General features: G+C 38.1%; 1 protein-coding gene across 2 annotated transcripts in view; it reads left to right on the plus strand.

The window, feature by feature from the left end:
• Positions 1-27,871, plus strand: part of dennd1b (DENN/MADD domain containing 1B) — a 228,040-nt gene that overhangs the window by 131,431 nt on the left and 68,738 nt on the right. For both annotated transcript variants that reach the window (XM_088349467.1, XM_088349468.1), the window contains 3 exons: positions 3,297-3,397; positions 8,980-9,025; positions 11,908-12,009. In XM_088349467.1, the coding sequence (XP_088205593.1) occupies positions 3,297-3,397; positions 8,980-9,025; positions 11,908-12,009 (249 nt within the window). The remainder of the gene's footprint in view (positions 1-3,296; positions 3,398-8,979; positions 9,026-11,907; positions 12,010-27,871) is intronic.

The following is a 27,871-nucleotide window of genomic DNA, read 5'->3' on the forward strand; positions in this document are numbered from 1 at the left end:
GTAAAATACAAAACAATTTTAGATTTTTACACACTGAACAGATTTAAAGCCCAGCAACAACACAAAATCCCTGACAGTGCAAAACAATGAGACAGAAATTAAATATATTAACTCTTAAGTGCTCCAAAACAATTAAAAAAGGAAAAAAATAACTATTTACAATTCTATTTTAACCAATTAAGACACAGATCTTCTGGAAAACACAAAAAATATAAATTCAAATAAGTAAAACTAATAGCAGAAGATCAGCAGTCTCTAAGATTGAAAGATTGAATGCTGTTCACTTCAAAGTAATCAATATAATTCAAATGGGTCCGAATTTGGCTCTTTTTTCTGCCTTTTATACATACAGTACTTTCTTCCTTTTTCTGTTTTCTGTATTTAACTCAAATGTTACCCAACACTGAAAGAGCCTTTGCTGTGTTGGTACTAGTGTGACTTATTGAAGCTGCGCGTGCATTGTTAAAGCAGAATGACAGAAATCACGTCACTTTATAGCAACTATTGACACACAAAGATCGTAGATCATATATACAGTGTGAAATAGCACAAAGCATGTGCTAGCGTCAAGATAGCGACTGGATTTCTTCTCTTGAAGGTACTGGTCAAATTGAAATTTGCCCTTGAAAGGGCTTAAATTTGGCCTTGAAAAGGATATACGAACCCTGTGTGGGGAATTCGGGGGCTTCTTGGTCGGTCAATTGTGACACTTTGTGTGTCAGTGAGCAGCAGAGGGTCTCCTGGTAGTCGGTCGTGCTGGTGTGACAGTGTGTGTCCGCTTCACACGTTGACTGTGAAGCTGCAGCAGGATAACAGCGGCTGCTGCTCCGGGTCCCGGCGGTATTGGCCTAGCCCGCAGTCTCTCTTGGCTAACTCATGTTTCATTCTTTGGCAATTTGCCCTAATGAAGTCCCGCAGGACCCCCTCAGACCTCTGTTCTCTTTCCATATTTAATCATGTTATTTTAATCTGGGGGATGAGCTAACGCCTCGTTCCTCTGCCGTGCTTGCGTATGTGTGTGTGTGTGTGTTTCAGGTCATTACTTTTAGCTTGCTTTTTAAGAGACGCCGTGTCAAGTGGGGGCGAGTAGGGATGGGGGTGCTCGGGGGTCCGGGTGCTAAGACAATAGAAGACAAGGATTTTAATTTAATGTGCGGTTCTGGTTTAAATGTGTGTTGTGTGCCTTTGAAAAGCAATGTCAAATTCTTTTGATTGCACCTCATTATTTGGGGCAAAAATAGGTTAATTAATCTATTTTTCTCTTGTTAGTCTCCCAAGCTTGGGAAGATTTTCTGATTTTTGTTACTAATAGCAGACGTGTTTGGATGCAAGTGTTCTGACAGGCATTTTTTGTGAACCGCATGCCCGATCTTTGCCTGACAAACACGTATTTCTAGGCTGTACACAAACCTTTGCCGCCTGCCAATTTTTTTACGCGTATTCTCAATATGCAAGTGGATTATTTACATATTACTTTCATTTGTTTATTTTTAAAGTTGTTTTTTTTAGCTCTGCATACACATTTGTGATTTATTTGAAATCAAACAAAATATAATATCATACCATCAGATGATATAATATGGTATATTATGATAGAATAGAATAGAACAGAATAGAATTGTCTTTTTTGTCATTGATCACAAGATTAGACGTGGCACCCCAGGATAAACACGCAAAAAAAAAGATAAAAGGGATATCAGGATTAATAGGCAAAAATATTTATCAGCAAGTTGTTATGTAAATTCTCAAGCGTATTTAGATTTTTTTTTATTTACTCATTCAGTTAAGTACTCATAACCAGCATAATATTTTGGGGGTCTGAAATTTGAAACTCCGGTATCCTGCTCGTGTATCCTGTATCCGGTATCAATCCCGCCTGTCTCGTCCTGTCCAGTATCTTGCTCCAGTGTCCGGTATCGACCCGTCTGTCTCGTCCTGTCCGGTATCTTGCTCTGGTCTCCAGTATCTGGTATCGACCCTGTCTGTCTCCTCCTGTCTGGTATCTTGTTCCAGTCTGCAGTATCCGATATTGATCTTGTCTGTCTCCTCCTGCCTGGTATCTTGCTCCAGTCTCCGGTATCCGATATCGACCCCGCCTGTCTCGTCCTGTCCGGTATCTTGCACCAGTCCCCAGAATCCGGTATCAACCTGTCTGTCTTATCCTGTTTGGTATCTTGCTCCAGCCCCCATGTGTCCTGTATCGATCCCATCTGTTCTGTCCGGCCTCGATCTTGTCTGCCTCTGACTTCTCTGTCTCACTTCTTCCTCCCAGCCATTGCCACATCCCTGGCGTTTGTGTTCATGCGCATGACTGCCCCAATCCTGTAAAATAAAGGTTGTGTGGAAAACGTTACGCGTCTGGGTCCTCCGTCTGTGCGGGTTCTGACAGAATGAATAAGATGAAATTAATACCGCAGGAAAGGTGGTTGATTTAATTTACCAAACACGGTGGCTTCATTTTTAAACCACAAAAAAAGGATATGACAAGAAATTACTGTAAATTAAATAAAAATGAATCCTCTCTCCAGGTGAAATGTTTTTTTTTAGTCCGCGGCAGAATTTGACCATTTCAATTACCATTTATTTTGATAGTTCGTTTTACCTAAATAAGAAAAAAACAAGCACAATTATAATCAGTTATGAATAATGTGCTAATCGTATAGTTTCTTTTTTCGAGGGCAAATATAAAATACAGTTAATACCAGTTTAAAATATAGTTATTTTGCATAAAAAGTTAACAATTTTGTAAAATTAAAACAATAATAGTTAGATTCAGAAAGTCTATCTGCTAACTAAACTATATATTTTTTTATATTATATCTATGTATTTAATTATATATATAATTATATATATATATATATATATATATATATATATATATATATATATATATATATTATAGTCTACATATTGTTATCATTGTTATCACAATACAAATACCTCTTGGAGCTCATAATGAATATCTGCTGTAAAAGGGATATCCTCAACTTACAATATATTTTCAAATGAGCTGCCAAACATTTTCATGTTGAATACTTACTGTATGTTTGTTTTTAATAAAAAAAAAACAACTTTGAATTATTTCAATAGGTTTTTTTTCAAAGGTTTTTTTTAAAACTTGGAGTTCACCCTGTAGTGGCATCACATGTACCGCAAGAGAAGAAGGGTACTCCTGTTTGAGAACCGTTGATTTCGTGCAACATAAAGCAAGGCCTTGACAGTGTTTTTTAATTGACTTTTTTGGGTTGACCTGTTCATTGACTTTTTGATTTCTCCTTTCTCTTTTTCGATGTAGTTAACCGCATGCGTCCACGGCGCAGCTGCTTTGCTCTTTCCCATGTACTGGCAGCATATCTTCATCCCTGTGCTGCCCCCACATCTTCTGGACTACTGCTGGTAAGGCCTGTCACCTCTATGCAAACGTACAGGACACAAATTCAGCATGCCAATGTTCCCTCTAAGCTTCCACGGGTCTGAGCCATCACACAAAGTCTGTGAGCATTTCTTGGAATAACAGTGAGCAACATCAATCCTAAGTGTGGCAACCAAATTATTACCAAACATGTCCAAAACCTGACATGGAAACAAGTAACATTCTGATAAGGTTGCACGGCAACTATGTAATACAAACATTTTGTGGATTTATTTAGTTAGTTGCACAATACAGAACTGTATTTAATCACACTTTTATAGTGGAAGTACAATGTTGGCAAAAAAAAATTGTTTTATTGAAACCAATCGCAAATTATTTGAATGAACCATCAAAGACGCTCCAAAAATCCTGTCCTTCTATTTCTATTTCTGCTTCTATTTCTTCCTTTTTTCTTAAATTTGTTCTTCTTTTTTTCTTTCTTTTTCCATGCTTTTATTCCTAGCTTTTTACTTTGTTTTCTTGCCTTTTGGCTTCTATTTTATGTTTTCCTTTATTTGTTATTCATTGTTTTCTTCTTCAAATTGTTCCCCCCTTTTTCTTGCTTTTTTTTCCTTTTTCTTCATATGTTTTACCTGTTTTTCCCCTCTTTTTTCCAGTTTTTCTTGCTTCTTTTCTGTACGGTTTTCTTTCTTTTGCTTTATTATTTTGAATGTTTTAAGTCATTTTGTGTATAATGTTACATAACATATGGATGAAAGCAACAAAAAAATCTGAAAAACCGTTTAGGTGCCATAAAGAGCCAGCTCTGTTTTAGTAAGCCGAGCTTAAAAAAATGTTTCTCTTTAAAAAAACAGCAACTTGTGCATCAACATTGATGTAGTCATGTAGGTAAGAAAGGTCATGTAGTGTTGTAGTCTAACTGCATAGGTGATGAATATAATAAGCCACTCTTGTCTCTCTATATTTGAATGTCTTAGTGATAAAAAATAATACATTAAGTTAATACAATCATATATATTTTTAAAGCAAACTACTCAACCCTCGCCATCCCTCCTTCCCGCCGCCTCTCTCTTACAGTAACTTAAGCTCACCTGCACGCTTGCTTTCATTTACTCAATCTTGTGCTGACAGTGACTTCAAAATAACACTTTTAAACAATGAGTTAGGGAACCCACACTGTAATTATGGCCAAATTTTCCAGTGAACTAATTTTCACGTGCATGATAGCTTTTTTTGTGCGCTGCGAAGTTCTGGCCAGTGCACAATTGTACACGCATGCAGCTTAAAAGGAATCATTGGTCACTATGCTTCGTTGGTCATGGCTGCAATATCATCTTTGTCAAGTTCCTCTGACTGAGATAATATAACGTCTCGTCATCTGCTTGGATATCATCTGCTTTAAAAAGTGCTGCTTTTTGTGGAATCAACAGTGATTGATCATTGCGTGTGCTGTGAGGAAGGCTTCTGCTCTTAGAAGCTTTTCATCATCCACTGTAAAATGTGATTTTCAACACTCTGGTAAGACTCAGCAGCAGTTGATTCAATCACAGGGGTGTTCTACAAGAACTGATTACCAGAATAGAATGTTATTACATGATGAGGATACGCAGTATTGTGTGGCTGGATTTACCGGCGTGTGTGTATGATGGACGATGGTGTCATATCTTAGTCTGTTACGCTGTAGAGCTTCAAGCCTGCTGTTTGCTGCTGGGTTTTATTAGGCTGATTATGAGCCTCCAGCAACGATTCCTTTAAGGCAAACATTATTTGACACAACAAAATCTACTGTATGTAATCTCATATAAGCCACATTTAGAATTTTAAAATACAATCCTCAAATCAGGGGTTGGCCTTGTATGCACAAAAAACGAAATTGACACAAGGTGGCGTGAGACAGGCAGAGTCACCCAAGTCAGGCTCTCTGTCAGTTTAGCTCTTCCAAGCTCAATCCTCGAAAATCCGACTATTTCGACGACTCTGGTGTTTTGCATTTTATTGACATTTTCAGCCATTTTAATGGGTCCCAAAAATATTTGTGACAAGGGAAGCTAAAAGTGGAAAACATTGACAACATCGATTGAGTTAAGGAAGGAGATGATAGCAAAATACGGTGTACGAGTATCTACCATCCAAGCACTGTTTAAAGCAAATTACGAAATACGAATTTTCTACAAAAACTGCGCAAAAAAAAAAAAAAAGAAATCAAGCAATGCTCATTTTTGTATTGACAATGTTGATTTTTCCTTGATTATCCATGGTGCATTAGTGCCATCTGCTGAACCCTTGCAGTAACAGCAGGTTTTATGTGCAGTTTATTTTTGTCAAAAAATAACTTTCGGCGTTTAAAATAGCACTCTGTATTGCTACTATGAAAAAAAAAATCAATCCAAAAAGTCTCCCTATCCATTTTGAAATAAGGTGTTCAGTTTTTGGCAGCTCTACTGTCAAAGGTAATTATTTAGAAATACCCAATCTTGCCGGACAGACGGGAATTTTATGATTTGATATTATTGGTATTAAGTATGGGTGTGTGGTATCAGTATAGATTACCACTTTTGGTATCTCTCTGAAAAATGGTGGTATCAAACATCCCCAATGTAAAGAAACATTTTAAAAATAATCATGTTCTAAAGTAAAGCTCCCTAATGTAGTCAATGTTGTAAAACCAAAGTAAAATGTTATACTTTGGTATAGTTCCTACCCTAACAGCAGGAAATCTTGCTCATTCCAAGTACGGTGTTATTTTTATCATTTAATAAACGTTTCATGGCAACCTTTTTAAAAACTTTGAAAGTGAGAAAAATAGCTGTCATTTTTCTTCGATGCTAATTTTGCTTATTTCAACATTTCTTTGTTCATGATATTACAATAGAACATTTGAGTTAGAGTTTAAAAAAAATATCCGTCCATCCATTATCTGCACAGCTTATGCTCAGTAGGGTCTCGGGGGTGCTGGAGCCCATCCCAGCCATCCTCGGGCAGTGGGCAGGTGACACCCTGAACAGGTTGCCAACCAGTAGCAGGCCACACAGGGACAGACAACTCACTCGCTCATTCACACCTAGGGAAAATTTGGACCAGCCAATTAAGCTGACATGCATATTTCTTTGGGAATGGGAGGAAACCGGAGTGCCCAGAGAAAGCCCACGCAAGCATGGGGAGAAATTGCAAACTCCACACAGGAAGGTTCGATCTCATGACCTCAGAACTTTGCCGCACACGTGCTAACCACTGTGCCGTCGTGCTGCCCTTAAAAAATATAATACTCAAAATAAGATAGATTGCCTGTCTAAGTACTACGATTTTTTTTTCAGTAGTGTTCTGTCCAAGCAGACGCAAAGAAGCTTTTTTTCATTTTTCAATTAATGTTTTTACCTTAAATTTATCAACAGGCTTTTTTTTTTTGAGTATTTGTGACTTCACACTTCAAACTCATTGCTAGGGTATTGCTAAAAACTTCCCAATATAATACATAGTCCATCATGGTACAAGGGTTGCTTTTATTATATGAATCATAGCTCACATTTATCCCAAGACACCGCTTTCGCGTATTGTAATATTTTAACACTACATCGATTTACTCTGTGTCCCCAAAAATATTTTTAGTATGCTGGATTGCGAAATCATTATCGGCACTTCTCTCTTACCGGCAGCGCCTTGTTTGTTTGAAATGTGTACACACTGTATAGCCTTCAGAGAAATCCCTGGGTACTTTATGAATAAAAGTGCAATATTGATTTTGACACTTCCGTATTATTGTGAAAAGACCTGCAACAATACATTGCAAGACACCCCATGTCATTGCCTCGGGCGTTTTGTGTTATTGCCTATGGCAGGGGTCAGGAACCTATGGATCGGAAATAAAATTACACTCATGAAATTCTCCATTGCTGACGTAGCGCTATTAGTTTGAATGGTTCAGTCCAGTATATAAAGAACATAGTCCCCACCACAGTTTAACGCCAAGGTGTCACACCACCAGAATCTTTTTTGGGCTGTACGTCACTAAGAAATCCTTCATACGGAAGCTTATTGAACAATTTAGGTTCACTAGTGAGACACTTTATGAGGAAAACACACAGAAAAAACTGTAAACAGCTAGAAATATGGTTGTGTGATCGGTAGGGGTGGGGCGAGCTATGCACACAGCACACTTCTCTCTTCCCAGCGTTGTCTGCACCGAAGGTAAATGCGTCAGTATCCTTGTTTCCAATATTTTGTGATTTTTATTTATTTATTTATTTTTTCAAAATAATTGCTTGCACCTTGTTTTAAAACCATTATTTATGAAAAAAAAATAAAGGTCAAAATGAGCCTCAATAATCTGTATTTGCAGAAGGGAGACAAGTTTAAAGTAGAACATTTCTTATTTCATACATTTTATCAAATCATCAAACATCACACAGTAAAATGAAATTCGCTGTAAATAAAATTTTGTCTGGAAAGCGGGATTGACAGTTTTGTTGAAATTTCTTTTGAAATGTATGGTATGGCTCTTACACAAAAAAAATCAAACTATTTTGTTCTATGACTCCTAGGGTCAAAAAGGTTTCCGACCCAGGCCTATGGTCTGCCATATTACAAGGCCATCACAGCTTTTGTAACTATTTTATGGCACAATATGGGAGGAATTGATCCTGCCACCATGTCCCAGAATCTTTAGTTTTATAGGAGGCTTCAAAAGTTCTCCAACTTGTTTTACAGCACGGAAACATGTGCAGTGCTCAAAAATCATGTTATTACTCAAATGGTCATCCTGGAGAGAATGGAATAGAATAGAATAGAATAGAATATACCTTTATTGTCATTGTTAAAAAAATGGGTTGAACATATTGTTACAACAAAATTGGACGTGGCACTCCAGTATTACATTTTACTGTAGAGTGGAAGGGGATTTAGTTTTTTCATATCCTGATCCAATATCTGATATTGTCGCAGCAATCCAATACAGCCCTTTTTATGAAAATTATAGTGAAAAAAATATAGTCACTTGACAGGATTCATCCAGTTAAATCTATTTCTATAGCATAGACATGCTTCATGGCTACCGTCTATTACCACGGCGATAGGTCTCTTAAACGGGATTAAGTTTGACAATGACCACAGGATGGGAAGTTGTACATTTTTTGGTATCAACCACCTTGTCACCATGGCATACTAGAGATGGAGCTACCAAAGCTATAACACAATTATTTAAATCTGTATGTTATCAATTTAATTTCTTATGGGGATTAAAAAAAGCATGGAGACTGATATCAAAACATCACATCTTAAAAGTGTTTTCTATTTAACATAACTAATGTTTTGAGGTAATGTAAATCCTCTTAACTAATTTTAATGAAATTAGATTTTGAATTTGTTGTACCAAATTCTTTAGATTCTTTAGATTTTTTTTTTTTAAGTCAAGCAGCCTAGACCCACACCCTCAAGTGCTCCCGCACCAAATTAAATTGAGTTTGATTACTATCATACGTACGAAAACACATAATGAAAATGAGCAACAACAGAAACGCAATGTTTTGAAGAAGCTGTAGCTGGGTGTGTAAAACTTGTAGTATCCTGTGATCTTCACTGCTGATGATTGTTTTCCTTTCTCCATCTGCAGTGCCCCCATGCCATACTTTGTGGGAGTTCATCTTAGTCTGCTGGAGGTAGGCATGTTTTTTAATTTGATGTTATAAATATGCACATAAACAGCATGCACATATATATGCATCATTATGTATATGAAGGATTGGGCACAGTGTGCCTCTTGATCGCGTTTGCGAAGCAAGCAAATGTATGCAATAAGTTCAAACTTGTATTTACTTTCCTATTTTACTCCTAATTAGGTAAGTACGAAACTACCTTTCCTATGTTGTGCTATGCTATTTTTATAAAATGAAAATGAATTCAGATTAATAGAGACAATAGTTTTTCTCTTAGTTTTTATTAATGAAAAGGAAAACAAGCTGTATTTTAATGAACCTTTGTTATTTTGCGGTCCAAGCCATCACCAATGCCATTCTCTAAAAGCATTTTGTGTGTGTGTGCATGTTATAGTTATCTGACAGTTGTGGCAGTATTTATCACATTCTGCCCCCATGACAGACTATCTTTCTTGCCACTCCATAATTAGTCCAGATCAGAATGTGAGCCTCCACTAGGTTGTCACAAAAGTGACAAACTAGAAAATGCACACAGTAAGATATCCCTACCCCCTACACTCCCTGAACCCCCTTCTCCACAGACTCTCGCATACACCTGCCTATATCCTGCAACACACTGAAATAATTGTTCTGTTTGTTGCCATAAGGATGCATGCGGTATAGCATAGAATCATGTTGTCATTGATGCTTGAGATTGTCACTTTAGGAAAGCACATGCATCTGAACTTAAGACTGTTACCAAAAACTGATCCATCAATAAGGTGTGTGATTTTAAACAAAACCACCAAATAAATAGGGCTCCTATGGGTGATTGAAATCCTTGAAAATGCTTGAATTTTGATGTTATGTTTTCAAAGGTTTAATTATGCTTGAATTTTGGGTGAGGGGCTTGTAAATGCTTGAAATTGTTGCCATGTTTTTCAACAAGTCTGCAATGCATACTTGCTCTCTGGTGGCTTCACTTTACCATTGCATTTCGTTTTCCCCTCGCGATTTCCTGCAGCTGGTATTAGTTTGTACGTCATTGTCCTATAAAGCTTCATCGCCACCTAGGGGTTGTGCCCAAGAGGACAGGTGCATGCTACACCTAAACAGGGCACTATGAAATGTGTAATTGTGCAAGGATTTTGTATCTATTATGGAAATTTCTTTTGGGTCATGCGAAAAGTTAAGGAAGCGTTTCCCAGTGGTCAACTGTAACGAAAAGGACTTCCAGCGAATGAAAATATTACATGCAACTTTTCTATAATTTTTCTCAATATCTATTTGGGGAGAGATTTGTCTCAAAAACAAATATATTTGCGATTATTCAAGGTCTATAAACTGTATGTCTTGATAAGTAGACGGGTAAGATAATAAGAAAAATTAAGTTGGAAACAAAAACGATAAATGTATTTTTCATTATTATTTGATTATTTTAGTGATTAGGAAGATGTGTTCTATCTCTATTTAGGGTTCATTTAGATGCTTCTGGGAAGCAGGGAGCGAACCAATTCGATTTTAATTACCGTATTTTCCGCACTATAAGGCGCACCTAAAAGTCTTAATTTTTTTCAAAAGCTGACCATGCGCCTTATAATACATTGCGCCTTATATATGGCTCAATATTAAATCGCAAGGTCTCGCAACTTACGCAACAGCCGCCGACTCGATTTTCCCCCGAACGTGTAATAGTCCGCGGTGTATGCTGGGATTTATATACCGGCGTTTCATTGGCTAACCAATGCGTCAATCATCATTTGAATCGATCGCTATTGGCTAAAGTTATTCGGAGCCTCGGATAGGCTAGAGGGCCGAAACAAACCCTGCAATTGGCCGAAAAAGATTTGTCAATCATTCGTTAAATCGATCGCTATTGGCTGAAGTTATTCGGAGCCTCGGATTGGCTAGAGGGCCAAAACAAACCCTGCAATTGGCCGAAAAAGATGTGTCAATCATCCGTTAAATCGATCGCTATTGGCTGAAGTTATTCGGAGCCTCGGATAGGCTAGAGGGCTGAAACAAACCCTGCAATTGGCCGAAAAAGATGACTGAATAGCAAGCTTGCTAAACTACGCCATAAAGAAACATGTTTCATTAGTCTGTATTTGTAAATATTTTACTCTCCTGTATTTACTACACTCACGGTTGTAAAAAGACCATGTTTGCGTATCATTATTGAACGTGAGAACTTAGGTGAGCTATGCGGCTTTATATTTTCCCGGTATCTTGTTTTAGAACGATCTTGATGTTGCTGTGATGAGTTGAGTGAATTAAACTCAATTCCAAGTGTTTATTGTCATATGCACAGTAAAGTTGTGAGCCAAAAAGAAAATAGAAACTAAGAAATGGTTGGCATTTCTTGAATCCCAAGACTTTAACCTTCCGAATGATATTTGAAATGATGCATTTGAGTGACATCGTACGGACACCACATCTGCACGTGTCTACGACACGTATTTGCTTCTTTGCAAGCTTTGGGAATGTTAAGGGGGTAATCAGTTTGACTGAATCATCTGACTGTTTTGTCGACAATCCCATTTTAGCGCCTTATAATCCGGTGCGCCTTATCTATGGAAGATATAGGACCAAAAACTATTTTTTGGGGGTGCGCCCTATAACCCGGTGCGCCCTATAGTGCGGAAAATACGGTACTTCATATTGGGAAAATTCGCTAGTTACACGAATAATTCGAATTACTGAAATGAATTAAGCTTCTATGTACAGAAAGAATATAAGATCCCCCCCACCCCAACAACACACAATGGAAAAATAAAGTAAAAACAAAATGAATGAACAGTCTGATAACCAATCACAAACGAAGTAGGGATATAATACCTGTGGTGATGATTTGGTGCACAAAATGGTGGCAACGCTAAATATTCTGTGATTTTGTCATTTTGTAGAGAGTACGCAGCCGGTCCCTGGAAGACGTGGTAATTTTGAACGTGGACACCAACACACTCGAGAGTCCATTTGATGATCTGCATAACCTTCCAAGTGACGTGGTGAGCTGCGTTGTTTTGCTTATTCAGTTGTTTTCACTTTATTGTTATAGTCCTGTATTTCACAAAGCCTGACTTATTCTTAGAGGCAAAACTTGTCGTCGTATTGTTCCACACATCATTAACAACGGCGGTACTGGCCCCTCAGATTGCGTCCGTCTCAAGTAAACTCCCCGTTGCGCGGCGTGAGCCTTGAAGGCAAACAATGTTCCCTGACCATCTGAGGCTTGTGGGAAAACTCGCAACTCCCTTCCCTTCATCTCCATCCATTCTTATCATTATTTTCCCGAGTCTTGCCTCGCTGTCTGCCCACCGGCACACGTTTGTGAGAGCGACGGGTAGGAGGTGGGGGTGAGGCGATGGCTGATTTTCAAGGGGGCGAGAGCGGGAGGAAGGGGGCCAATTACCGGCGCGGGCCGTGAAGCTACCTGCCAACGCGTCGTCTCTTTAATTAATGGACCAATGATACTGTGGAGATGCTCCCTGTAACGGTGACCAGCGTCAGGGTCACTTACACATTTACACTGGCACACAGGTGTACACATGCAACCACACACACGCTCCAAACAATACACAGCTTGTCTTCCCTTGTATATGTCAAAGCCGGATTGTTTGTCTGTTTGCAGTCGGTGTGTATTAAAGCGTCTCTGTGAGGTGCGGCAGCCCCCCACTAAGGTTGCACACACACTATTAGCCACAGCGCTACATCTATACACTCTACCACATGCCGACCTCTGGCCAGACCAACTGTACTCTATATAATTCAACCTACTGTGTTTCCCGGGCTAGAAATCACAGTTTTTCTCATAGTTTGGCCCGGGGTGAAACTTATCTATGAAATTTTTATAGATAAGTCTCACCCCAAATATATCATTTCACATGTTATTTTCACACTGAACCGGAAGAGGGCGCTCTAAGCCTGTGTTGATAATTTGAATCTTGGTCCATTGTGCTAAAAAATGTCCCCCTTTTCTTACCAATCAGGACACGAAAGTCCAGAAGATAAGGCGTCATTTCGCCAAAGTAAAGATCTTTAACATGCTCAAAAGTGATTTCTATACAAGGTGCAAATACGACTTGTACTCCGGAGAAACTTATAATGCGGTACTTTCAAACTTGGGAAATCAATGTAACTCGCTTTTGGAACTCCTTACCCTACATTCATATTATTTTACATGACCTGTTTAGTTAAAATTGACATATATAAATATTCTAAAAAAATCAACTTTATTAGCAGTGTCAAAATGCGATATATTAATTTACAAATTCAAACACAATCTTTTCCACGCTATTTTTGGCTCTGCAAAAATCACTTTCCTCAGAAAATAAGGGAAAGAAAATTATTTTACAGTCAAGCTGTTGTCACTTTTTAACCGTACAGGTCAGACATTCCTAAATAAAATAAAACTAAAAAGCTTATATAATAAAGGCATTAAGGATGTTATTGTTTAACTTCAGACGTACACTCTACCAACAAAATAATTGGCATATATATCACTTAGACCAATATACAGTATATAAGAATTCTATTTGGGAAATTTTACGCAATAAAAAAATCTAGAACAAATTAGAGAAATTATAGACCCTCTATGTAACATTTACTTGAACAGTTGTATGATTATTTTTCTTAGTTTTTTTTTAATGTTTTTTTAATTTGTAATTTATTTTAATATAATCATAAATACATTTTTGTGAGAACTTGACTAGATAGTTCATACAATGGTGTGTCCCACCTGTTGCTGTTTCTTGACAAAAAATATATATTTTTTTATCTTTGAAGAATAAACCTGGCTAAGGTTGGGATGTTAAAGAGAAAGGGAATCATTTCCCTATTCACCCTAAATACTTTAAATTAATGTTATATAACTATTGTACTGTTTTTTTCAGGTTGCAAAAAGTAAACTTAAAAATTGTGAACAAATAAACACGTAACAGCCAACTTACGGTCAAAAATCCATTACAATGGCGCCATCTGACAAGATGGTACCTAGTTACTCAATGTAGCGATACATTGAGGTGTTGGGTGGCTGCCAAAATTGTCTTATGCGTTGCTGCTATTCTACAAGCTGTAGTGTCAGACATTGAATTTTAAAAAATGAATATTTACGGGATACATTAGCCGTGGTTGTGGGTGCGTAGTAGGTAAGTCCAGCAGGTAAGAAGTAGGATATCACCTTTAGTAAAATAGAACCAAATATCGTGACATGGATTAAAAATAATTTTCTAGAATGATGCCAACAGAGAAGGTAATATTTTTCAATGTAGATTTATCATTTTGTTGCTGCTATGACAAACCCCTAATTGTTGGGTTCTGCTCTCAAACCTAATCAACTAAATATCATGCACACTTTTCATATGAGAATGTGTAACTCAAAGTGCTGTGCAGTTAAATATTTAAGGATGGGTTAATACTGATACCACATATAAGTGTCGCTACGAACAAATTTAGATGGCATTATGCTGTTGCATGTACTGTACCTGTATTTGGGAAGAACTCTGCAACTGAAAATGTAGGCTAGTTGTTTTTACCCAACACCTATATGGGGAAAGATTTGTCTCTTCAACAAATATATTCGTGATTCACTCAAGATCTAAAAATCATATGTCTTGATAAATGCACACACAAATTTAATTGCAAATATATTTTTAAGATCTGCAAAATACATGAGTCGTATAAATTCACAAAAAAAGTCCTTAAAAAAGTGCTTAAATTTGGCCATGAAAAAAGTGTACTAACTTGTGTCCACAATGCACATTGAAAATGTAACTGAATACTCTTCTATGCTAGATTGCTTGTGTTAAGGGCTGGCTTTTTTTCTTAGCTTGTTTGTTGGCTCTGGCTACCAAGAAGGCAGGTTTTCAATATAAAATCTGAAAACAGATGAGAAGTTCCTTATTCCTGATTTTCAGAACATATTCTGGGCATGAATGAAGTAACAGACAATGGCTGTAGCAATTCTCTTGTGCAGCGGCTGACATGTTTTACGATCATTCTTATACAAAAAGGGCAGTCCATAAGCTGATTGAAAATCTATTCCATGTCAAACAAACAGTTGAATCGACCATTATTCTACTGATGTCTACAACATCATATTTAGGGAAGCTTTACTCTAGTTCATTGGCGAGGAACATTTTAGACCCATAATGGAAACATATTTTGATTTTTCTTTTTCTTTTTTTTAAATTGTATTTATTTTATTTTGTTTTATTATGAAAGAACCATACCATATATTATAAGACCATTTCCAGCATAACCACCAAACCTGTCTCCTAAGAGTTAAATGTCGAAGTGTCCTCGGGCAAAACTCTGAGCCCGAATATCCCCGATATGCAGGTGCCTTGCATGGCTTGCTCTGTCTATTGGTTTTTGAGTGTGTGTGTGTGTGAACGGGTAAGTGTGAAGCCCATTGTAAAGCGCTTCAGGAGGTCTTCATTGACTTGAAAAGCACTATATAAATGCAAACCATTTACCATTTAAATGATTTGATCAAATTGATGAAATAAGAATAATGCCAGAGCCTATGTCCCATGGCAACAAATATGCCACTTTAAAAATTTCTCCTTTCAGCAGTTCCCAAATATTGTTACTTAAGAATTATTTTGAAAAAATGGCACAAAATGCAGCAAACAAGGAGACTGACGTTTATAACTTCAGGGCAGAGCTCTGCCCAACCCTACTGCGAACCCCATCAATTTGCTCTGGGTTGGCTGATGTTTCTGGCTATTTTACAATTTTTTTGTGTGTTTTCATCATAAAGTGTCTAAAGTGAACCTTAACTGTTTAATGGTCTTAGATATTTAGGATTCCTTATAGACGTACAGCCAAAACGGGGTCCGTTGGTGTGACACCTTGACTGTAAACTGTAGCGGGGAGTATGCTCTTCATATAATCGACCAAAACGTTCACACAGTTAGTGCTACGTTAGCAATGAGCGCACTAGACTCGACTCGGTGCTTGTCATGTCTTGAAAGTTATTGGTGAGATAAATTTTATTTCCGAGCCATATGTACTCATGAAAAGAGCCATATATGGCCTGCAAGCCATAGGTTCCTGACCCCTGCTCTAGTTTCTAAACATTTGATAAGGAAATCAATTATATTTTGTTAAAACATGCGAAAGCTGGACTTTAGTTAGTGTGATCTTTGCTGGAAGGTTCTTGTTTAGACACCTAATGAGCTGAAATTAATTTTTCCTGTCTGTTGGTGTGTAAGTAAGAAGATATTATAAATTGACATGATTACCACGTAATAAATAAGGAAGTTATGAAAAAGTAAAGTACATGTTCATGACTAAATATAAGCAGTAACATATTTCATTTTTACAGTAATTGGTCCTTTTTTTTGCCCCAGAAGCTATGTCTCATTTCCACCTGATGTCTCGTAGTCGACTCAAATCTATCGGACAAGCATTTTTGTCATATAACCAAGTCAGAATTCCTGTTTAGCTACAGAAACCAAGAGGGAAGCCTTTGTCTTTGTTTTGTGATCAATTACGCAGCACAGTCTTCCTTTTATTCTATTACTTTGATCAGGTGCTCACCATTTTTCCTGACTAATGACAGAATAAAGCCCGCATGTCACGTCAAATTACCCTTCCTGAAAAGGAACATACACCGGCATTAATGTATTTGACACGGCAAACGACTGTTGTTATTTCCAAGTCCTAGTCACTGCCTTTTTTTTTTTTTTTTTTTCGAGGCACGTTCTCATCTTTTCACCGGGACTGTCGGATTAATAAGCGAGCGAGGGAGCAGGTACTAATTAAGTGGAATTCCAGGTCTCTTGTTAGTCAGCTTGTTAGCGACCAGGACGCGCTACGTGGCATTTGATGTTTGTGTTTACGCACGAGAGGGACATCTCAGGCATTGTGCAGTCAAAAGGAGGCCTCCGGTCTTGATTAACACCGAGTGATTCGCTGCCGGCGCTTAGCAGCCGTGCATTGATTGTGATCCGCCAAAGCAACCCTATATTCAACCCAAAGGCCTGCCGTACTGTTTTCCTTTTGAAGGCTTCTGTGTCACCGGCAGGGTTCGTACTGGGGCTTGAAATCCTTGCAAATGCATCAATATGAATGTTGTTTTTTCAAGGGTTGAAAAGTGCTTGAATTTTGGGTGAAGTGCTTGTAAATACTGTTGTTGCCTTGTTTCTCATCAAGTCTGCTTGAAAATGACGCAGACACTGCTATCTAGTGGTTTCGCTTTGCCATTGCATTTCTTCTTCCATCCTAAATAACGGCAGCCGCCATTATTTTGTATGGCATTGTCTCATGAAGCGTCATTGTCCCTTACGTGTCGTGCCCAAAAGGACTGGGGCAGGCTACACCTAAACTCGGCACAATGAGAAGTGTATTAGTGCAAGAATTTCGCATCAATAATGGGTATTTACCATGGGCCATGCAAAAAATTAAGGTAGTGTTTTCCAGTGGTAAATTGTATTGGGAAGAACTTCCTGCAACTGAAAATGTGAGTTACATTTTATTGTAATTCTTGCCCATAACTTATATAAGGTAGATATTTATCTAAAAAAATAAATATATTTCACTCAAGATCTAAAATTCATGTCTTTATAAATGCACACGGAAGGTTAAAAATGACATATGAATATGTGGCTCTCCGTAATACATGATTTACACCAGATTGTTTGTTTTGGTCGTAATGCAGATATTGGAACATTGGTTTGAAAAGTCCTTAAAAATTGCTTGAATTTGGCCAGGAAAAAGGTCTACGAACCCTGCTCAAAGGGAGCCAAATTGACTGAAGGCCACAGGCCAGATTTTACGTCTATTTCAAGCGCTCTGATGTTGATTTAGACCGACCCTACCAGCTCCTGCTAATGAAGGCGATGCACATGTGGACTGGATTACGTTGTATCTGACTGACCAGTGGCCGTGCTTTTGGCAGGTTCAGAGTTCACAGTTGTACCGAATTAGCCGTTCTCCCTCAGACGGGAACCCTACCTCTGCCCCGCCTCCTTAATGGGCTTTCCCCACTATTTCACACATCATATTTTAGATTTATTGACTTTCGCAAATGCTGCCATGCCAGTAGCTGTTCCGCTTGCTTCAGGAAAAAGGGAAAAGGATTTGAATGAGCCATTATTGTTAGTAAACATATATTTCATGTCAAGGATATAAAGAAAACTCATTAAAATCTGTAAGAGAATCTACAGTGCATGCAAAAATATTGCCCCCAAAAAACCTTTTGATATACAGACTCTGCCCGATTTACAAACGACAATGTTTGTAAGTTGAATTTGTTCGTAAGCTGCTTCACTGCTATATTTTGTATGTTTAAGGTTTATAACGTTTAAGGCTTTTTATAAGTAACCTGTATTGTTTTGTACTAAAAAATAAACATTTCATAAAATAATATGCTCTATAAAGATAAATAATGTCAAGTGTAATTTACTTTTGGAAGATAAGCTTCAAGAGGTCCTCCTCTGTGTTATAGAGTGGCCGAAAAAAAGCCATCGAACCATTTTCTCAACCGCATCAAGCTTTCTTATACCACTTTCGTTTCAGAAGAAACGGCTTGCCTCTTCTTTACACTTTACACCAACCATATTGAATGGATGCACGAGATATTAAACAATAAAAATATAAAAGTTCTTACCGCGCTGGACATACAGTATAGAATGTTTACGCACAAACTAGGAAGGGGAAGCTGGCTTTTTTCTTCGGTGCGGATGCTGTGTGACCTCTTACAGCACTACACGCCGGTAGCGGCGGAAAGAAGCACTACAGCACTGTCCTACTCTGAAAACAGGTGGACACAATACAGACTCTAACTTACCGCAATGTCCGGATATTTTTCGACATCCCGGAAAAAAAAAGATCGTATCTACCGTTTTTTATTACTCAAATAGTCGTAAGTAGGGGAGCTTCTATATTGCCATATTTAAGGATTTAAAAAAAACCTATAAATATTTCTAAGAATCAACAACATGGGAAACAAAACAGACTACAAGACTCCTTGTTTGGACCTTGATATTATTGCTCGCACAATGCCCTGGGAGTTGTGTAAACGTTGCAAAATCTTATTGTATCCCATTCCTCCTTTGAACTTTTCCACAACTTTATCCCAGACCTGCCTGGTGTGTTCTTTGGTCTCCATTATGCAGTCTGTTCTTCAGTCTTTGTTACTGGCTTTCTTACAGGCCATGCAAAAATGAAGGTAGTGTTTCATAGTGGTCAATTGTAACCGGAAGAACTTTCTGCAACTAAAAATGTGAAATTATTGTCATGTTATCATGCAACACCTATACGGGGGGAGATTTGTATCAGAAATATTTACACATGTAATGTTCAGATCCAGCAGCACGGCGGAGCAGTGATTAGCCACTTGTGCAGCACTATTCTGAGGTCATGAGATCAAACCTTCCTGTGTGGAGTTTGCAGATCCACAAACATATTTGCAATTTACTCAAGGTCAAAAAGTCCATCCATCCATCCATCCATTATCTGCACCGCTTATCCTCATTATGGTCGCGGGGGTGCTGGAGCTGTCTTCAGGCAGTGGACAGGGGACACCATGAACTGGTTGCCTGCCAGTCACAGGGCACAAAGAGACAGACAACTCACTTTCTGATTCACACCGAGGGACAATTTGGACCGGCCAATTAACCTGACATGCATGTTTTTGGAATTAGGGAGGAAACCGGAGTGCCTGGAGGAAACCCACACAGGCACAGGGAGAAAATGCAAACTCCACAAAGTCATGTTTTTAGAAATACACACGTAAGATTCAAAATCACATATGAATCGCAGATTTATTTGAAGCTCTGTAAAATCCATGAGTCACACCTGATTTTTTCTTTTCATGGTACAGGAAAAATGTAAAATTTGGCTTTGACAATCCTTAAAAAGTGCTTGAATTTAGCCATAAAAAATGTTTACGAACTCTATAATAAATGCGTTTTAAAATCAGCCATTGTTTTTATTATTCAATATCAGATTGTCGAGGAAAGTCCATTTAATAACCTGTTTCTATTTTTACCTTTTACGACTTTAGTTTCGCTTCTTAACTTTGCTTGCTGCTTTTATTCGAGTTTGGAGAGACTTGAAGTTTGGGTATTTTATGGGAATGAATAAACAATAATAATTCCACGGAGACAGTGCTTGTGACAGTAAAATCAATGTGTTGACAAGCATCCTGAAGAGAAAAATAATCAAATTTCCGCCGCGAGATCAAGGTATTTCGGCGCTTCCTTCTTCTTCTGAGACGCGCGGCTTCTCTGCATAGACACCGCGCTGATAACTTTATAATTGGATTTCGGTCGGCGGGGCTGTTTACCTCGCTCGTCATTAAAAGTAACCAAGAATAGCAAATTATGAGTCTGTTAATTCCAAAAACAAACAGCGCGCGACTGAATGGGATTTTCATTTGATCCCTGCGACTGATCCGCGAGCCATTTTTCATGTCTTATTCTTTGGGTGCCGCAGCGTTCAAGGTGAGGCGCTACCACGCGGCTTTACATTCAGACGCTCTCTCACATCACAGACTAATTCCTTCTCTTCTCCTCCTCCGCCTCTTGCTACTTTGCTGACACGGTTGTAGCCACGCTTTCTGAGCCCCGGCGCATTTGATCATTTGTATTTCCAATCAAGGGGTAAATATACGGCACACACTCCCACTTTCTGTATTTTTTGCTTCTGTGATGAGGTTTACAAATGAACGAGGGGGCTGAGGTGGCGTCTGCTTGCCTCTCCTGAGATCACCTTCCTCGCTTAATCAAACATCGGTGCCATTGGTACGCCATTTCCCCCACCGATGCAGTGTCTACATCGTCGGTTGGCTGCAGGCAAACGTTAATATTTCCTTTTTCTGAAACGAGCATAGTAGGCCAAAGTTGCCGGCTCTGCGTCGCGGGGACTTCTACTTGGGCGAGGTTGTTGGGGGCGTGGTTTATTAAAAAACGCCCAGGGAGCCACTAAAGACCACCACAGAGCCACATGCTGCTCCATAGCCGCTTATACACGAAAACAAATGTTTAATTTTGTAGGTATCTCTTTGAAGGGGCCTTGACATGAAACCTAGCTAAAGAATCTCGCAGAGGCCTGACGTTCATCTATGTAGATTTTCGTAAAAATCAGTCCAGCTTTTTCGGAGCCTATAAGTTACATATAAACACACATGCTCACAAATCGGGATTTATAAAGATTTCTAGATAGTTTTTTATGGGAATGCCTTGACACAAATCCTGGCTAAAGACATGTACAAAGGCCTCATGTACCACTTTGTAAATTTTCACAAAAATTGGTTCAGACGTGTCGGAGCGTATAAGTCACATACGAACACTCTCACTCATAAAAATCAGGATTTATAAAGTAGATGAGATAGTTCTTCTGGGTTGTGCCTCGACACGAAACCTAACTAGAAACATTTGCAGAAGCCTTAAGTACGACTGTGTACATTTTCACAAAAATCAGTTCAGCTGTTTCGGGGCATATAAGTCATTTACAAACACACTCACACATACAATTGGGGAATTATAAAGTAGTTTAGATAGTTTCCTTGGGTTGTGCCTCGAAACGAAACCTAACTAAAAACATTCGCAGAAGCCTAAATTACAACAGTGTAAAATTTCACAAAAATCGGTTCTGTTGTTACGGAGCCTATACGTTTCTTACAAACACACACATACCACAAATCATTTATGAAGTAGTTTAATTTTTTTTTTTTTTGTGGGGTGCCTTGACAAAAAACCTAACTAAAGACACTCAAAGAGGCCTTGTGTACATTTTAAATTTTAAATTTTCAATGTCTCTAAAATAGTTTGGATGGATTTGGATCTGTATTCCTTAACTTGTGAGTCGAGACCAATAAACAGACCTGTTTTCAGTGGATCGCGGGGCTTTGCCTTGGCAGAATAAATCGAAGAATAGGAAAAAACAGAGGGTCAATTACACTTTTACTAAACTGTACAGTAAAATATAGGCTACTGATGCTAAACAAATAATACAAGCTACATTCATTTAATGATAATGTAACAGGGACTTGTATATCGACAAAAATTATACTTTATTCATCTGCTCAAATTGTTGTATATTTGTTTGCTTTTCATTAGTTCAATTACGTTCACTAGACCAGTGTTTTTAACCACTGTGCCTCGGCACTCTATATTATTAATGTACACTGCTGTGGGAAATTATCCAATTAATGTGCCTGTGTGGTCTAGTAAAAGTTACCTTTCATTTGGAATTATTTGCTTTTACCGGAGATGCAACGGCACCCACTAGTGGTACCCCGCGGGATTTTATTCAATGAAAGAAACGTGCTTTGGCTCAAAAAAGGTTGAAAAACACTGCACAAAACCATGGGTCTTGGGCGTGGTGTCCGCGGTTCTGAAAATAGCTCACCAGTGCTGGATCATTGTGATTTTCTAATAATCCTTTTTTAAGTGGTTGACTGAGACGATTTAACCTGACTTCCAATAAGTAACCTGGGTATAACATATTTTACAACATAGTAAGAAAATGACGAACATTTTTTATGATTGGATTGTGTGATTTTTTTTTTTTCAACAATTGTTCAAACATTTGACTCTGTGGTGGTCTTTGGAATGAATAAAGTATCTATCTATCTATCTGGTTTTGCACAAATGATCAATTCTCTATTTAAGAATTGATTAAGCAGCCTGGACATCCTGGATGGGGGATTACCTCAGGTGCAGTCCCTTCTCAAGGTTTCTTCATTTTCCTCATGTTGAGGGTTTTGAGTTTTTCCTTGCCCTCATGTAGGTTTAAGATCAAGGGATGGTGTAATAATAGTGTTGTTTGCAATAATCTGTGGTCTGTGCAGCCCTTTGAGACTCTTTGTGATGAAGGGCGTCACAAATAAACATGACTTGACCTGGCTTAATTGGGAGATTCAGGGTTGCCCCTCAAATTTTGCTAGTGTTTTTTTTAGAGAAAAATCAAGAAACTAGATAGATGATTAATGTGTTCCCCTGTAAATTATTGAATCACATACACACTGGCTATGAAAAGCAATGACACACCAAACAAGACACACTCACAATGCATTGTAACGAGACAGATGTTTCATGCGAAAGAATAAGTACCCTATATACTCACTGCAAGACAGACTATGTAGACTGAAAATAATTAGTGTACAAAATATGCTTGAAAAATAAATGCTCAATAAAGAATAACAATCGCTCGTGTACCACGGCAATATTCTCAATGTACTACGATGTTGTCGTCTTCTACCAGTGACTGAGACGAGGAGGATTAAAGTTGAAAAGGACAAGGTGGGATACAAAACTATTTCCTTTAATATATTACTTCTACAGTAATTGTTATATGGTGTGCACAATTCGAAATGATGAAAATTGTATGTAATATGAGAAAAACATACTTTTTTATTGTAATGTACAGGAACACCAAGTGCCTACACTTTGTGGGACTGGTTTGGATTCTTCGGTCATTAATAGACAATACACTCTGCTTTGGAGCCATTAGTACAGTATAATTAGAATGATTGGGATATGCTTCCTGCTTTGACTAATTTTTTTAATTTCCTTCTTTCTGTCCTCTTATCACACTTTCTTACCTCTCTTTGACCTGTTCCTTACCTCACTTGTGGTGCTGCCGCGGCCCTTCCCCTCTCTGCTCAGCAAACAAAATAGCGCAGCGACAGAGACGAAAACACACATATTAGCCGATCAACCAAATAACAAAGCGAGTCAGAGAACAAGAAACGCGAGCAGGCGAGCACACCATGGTATTTGTGATCTTGATGAGATTGATTTTGATTAACTTCATATTTGTTTATTCTTAAGTCAAGTCATGTTTATTTGTATAGCCCTTAATCACAAGGAGTCTCAAAGGGCTGCACAGACCACAGATTATTGCAAACCACTGACTACTATTACACCATCTCCTGATCTAAGACCTACATGAGGGCAAGGGAAAAACTCAAAATCCTCAACATGAGGAAAATGAAGAAACCTTGAAGCTCTCCATTAACGCTATTCTCATTGATGAGATTATTCAGAGTGATTTCACTATCAACCTCCTTCACATGCTTCTGATGAAACCCAATTTCTTGTGTTTGTAAAGTTCACTTAAAGCCTCTTAACACTTTCCCCTTTCTGGAGATAAAGCTCACCGGTTGTCGAGGACATGGGGTTAGACACGATAACTTGCCTCGGCTGTTTGATGACAGGTGAATCTTAACAATAGACTAGGTCCTCTTGGTCTAATAGGCTTACACTAATGAAACAGGAGCCAATACAGGAAAAATGGAAAAACATCAGGGCACGCGACACCCGTTTTATTTTAAAAGCATAGTTGATGAAAATTTTACATTTAATGAATTTAAACAAGCATACTTTGTCGCTCTCTCCAGAAAACCTGTTGTTGAAAACACAGGTGGAACTGTATACACTCTGCTGATCTGACAGCAGGGCTAAGCTGCTCTATTTAAAGTATTATTTTGTTATTGTAGGTCTAGTTAAGAAGTCAGTTAACATTTTATTTTAGCAAATGTATTTGAAATAATCATAGGCTGCTTTTAAAGGTTACTGTTTTGATTTATATTTTCTTGCTCGCATGGATAGCGTTTTTTTAAGGGCAATTAATTAAGATCAGGCAAAGTTACCAAACCAGAAAACCTTGGAGATATCTCGAAAACGTACTGGTATTTTTAGACACGGTTGAATTCTTTGGTCTTTTAAAGGTGTTTTTCAGAGAAAAAAAATGTAATGCTCCTTCCAGAAAGTTTTAAAAGGCAGGACGAGTACAAAAATTGTGCGGTCATTTTACTAGAAAGTGTGCAGCATTACGGCAATACAAACAATTTCTGAAGTTGTGGTATAATGCCACTTTTTTTTGCCTCTTTACCTGCCTTGAAGGCTTTTGGTTTCTCATTATCCTTATTTTCCTGAATGAATTGTATTTTCAAGGAGGGACACGTTCCAACACCAGAAATACTGCTTCTCTCATACAATGGCCGCCGCCGTGTGCTCCAATGATGACAACCTTAAAAATATTATTCTATTTTTTATAATACATGTTTATGAGACCCTGGCGCGGTCAATTAAAGCTTGGTGTTCTGCCAGAGACTTTTAATGCTATGGGAAACACTGAGATTACTGGGTGATTGTCTTACTGGCATCACTTGGCACCGTTCAGTAACCAACAAGTAGCTCTCCACATCTGCCCACCTTCCTGAACATTTTGAAGTTGGATTTTGTGTGTGAATATATGTATGCGAGCGTGTTTTCTATATTCCAATGACTTTCTATTTGTAGATAATAGGTGTGCTGGTTGAGACTTAAAGTGAGAATAAAGTGTATACTTATAGACATATTCACTGACACTCATTTGATTTTCATCCACAGGATCACAAGTTGAGGAAAAAAAAGAAAAAAGTAGCGCCATCACCCACTGTGCTGTTTCACTGACGCTGGAGATGACATTTAAATGTAGTTAATTATGTATGCAAAACTCAGCCGCTGAGCCGCTTTAAGAGGTCAGTTTGACAAAATAGCCTCTCGCTTAGGAAAATCTCATGGAAATGCCTATTAGAAGACATAAGACATAATTTCCTCACTTATTTATTTCACCTGACTCGTGCATCACGAAGCCTGCACAGCACGATGAAAAAACTGCAAATTGCGCGTCTCACGCCATCTTAATTGAGGCTGGTCGTGTCTGGGTCTCAACTTGTCATTTGATCCAGTCCGATGCAAAAGGACTGATTACGACCGTAGACTATTTTCATTGTGGTTTTCAACACTCTAATCCAGCGGTCGAGAACCTATATAAATGTCTCTTTCCATGAGTACGTATGGCTTGGTAATAAATGCTACTAGTGTGAATTCATCCATAGCATTCCAAATTTAGTAAGCTCATGTCTGGTTTGGTGCGTGCATAAACCAAAGCCACGATAATCATGTACACAGTTCGGTCCGATATATTAAGGCCACAGTTTTACCTCCAGTTTAAAGTCAAAGTATCTCACCAACCGCTTTGGCTGTACATCACTAAATAATCCTCTATATGGAAAATCATTAAAAATGTATGTTCAGTGTTGAGATACTTTATGATTTAAAACCCACACAACAAACTGTAGTTACTCACAAATGCTAGCCAAGCACACAGAACAATTTGATTAGGTGGGTAGGGGTGGGCAAAGCTATGCAACACAACATGCATGCTCCACTCTTTCACATACGCACACACGGCTTTGAAGGGAATACACTCCTGAACTTTTCGTTTGCAGTTTTTTTATAGATACTTACAAAGGAACTCTGCTTGCACCTTGTTTTGAAATCATTATTTACAAAAAAAAATTATGGTCAAAATTGGCCCCAATGAAGTAAACGTGAGAGGGAGACCAGTTTTAAGTAATATATTTATTGATAATGCATACATAGTCTGGCATTGTTATTATTACTTCCTAAAATGTAATCAAATCATCTACACAGAGAAAACCTTTTTTTGCTAAATTTTGTCTTAGAATATATGGTATGGCTCTCTCTAAAAAAAAATCTAAATATTTTGCTATTATGGCTCCTTTTGGGTCATAAAGGTTCCCTAACCCTACTCTAATTCCTCACTTTCTCATGTTTTAGATGCAATAAAAGCTTGAATTTGGGCCTTGAAAAGAGAATATTTTATTTGCGCTTTCATACGAAAGGACAAGCCCGCTCAGTGTGTCTTTGTTCGTATTGGTGTGTGCGCACATACAGTTCATACTGCAGAACATCAAAAGAAAGTGGGAGATTTTCATCTCTATTTTTTTTTTCTTTGTAGTTCTTTAATTGCGTCCCCATGGCTTTCTTTCCATGGACAGAATCTTAAACAAAACATTCAGAGGGGTTTTTTTTGGGCAGGGGGGAGATAACCCAACTTTTTTTGTGAATAGCAAGTCAAGAACAAGGACCCAAGGCTTATTTGGTTTATGTGTATCTTAAGTTTTGAATTTATTTTGTATTGGCATTGTACATCAACCTTTGGGAGGACCTACGTGAATTACGTAAATCTGAGTAGAAAAATCTTTGAGACGGGTGGGGGGTATTGTGGGATTTCCCGAAGGGAATTGGGCATTTGAGGTGGTGCGTTTGAATTAAGATCATTTTATTTCATTCAGGCAAGATTATTTATTTGTGTGTAATGCATCGTGGTTTCCTACCAGGATATAACTGTATACATTTTTGTTTTGGGGGAATATTGATTGGATTTGCACTTCAAGTCTTTACCATTGAGTACTGAGGAACCTTGAGGACTTTGACATAAATCTGAAAAATGGAGCAACACAAGTCGCTTAAATTAGGCATTTGAATATTCATTTGGTTTCAAGAGATAGAGCATAAGATAAAAGAAAGTGAAACGTTTAGATTATAAACAAAACTTTTGCCAGAGGTTTAACATTTTTCCCTGAGTGCCCCATACAGAAACGATTTAAGGTTCACTTAATTTCCTTATTTTTGTTCTTTTCTTAGCAAATTAACAAGCAAACCAAAATTGATGTTTATTGTTTTGATTTGCAGCATTTTAAAGCAGAAAATGATTTGCCAAAGGTTACTTTAGATCAGGAGTCTCAAATTCGTGGCCGAGGGGCCAGTCGCGGCCATAACGTAGTGCAGCGCACGCAAATTGGAGATTGATGTATTACTGATCAATTATTCTCAAAGGAATAGAATTTGTCATTGAAACATGTATAATACACAATTAAATTAAAAAGTGCAATGTAATATACAATAAGATAAAACACATTTATTTGTAGGGCAGCACGGCGGCGCAGTGTATAGCGCGTGTGCGGCACAGTTTTAAGGTCTTGAGAACCTCCTGTGTGGGTTCAAATCCAGCTACCGGATTTACTGTGCGGAGTTTGTATGTTCTCCCCGTGCTTGCGTG

Source organism: Urocampus carinirostris, chromosome 12 (genome assembly GCF_059441175.1).
Source record: "Urocampus carinirostris isolate Australia breed hairy pipefish chromosome 12, RoL_Ucar_1.0, whole genome shotgun sequence".
NCBI classification, from domain to species: Eukaryota; Metazoa; Chordata; class Actinopteri; order Syngnathiformes; family Syngnathidae; genus Urocampus; species Urocampus carinirostris.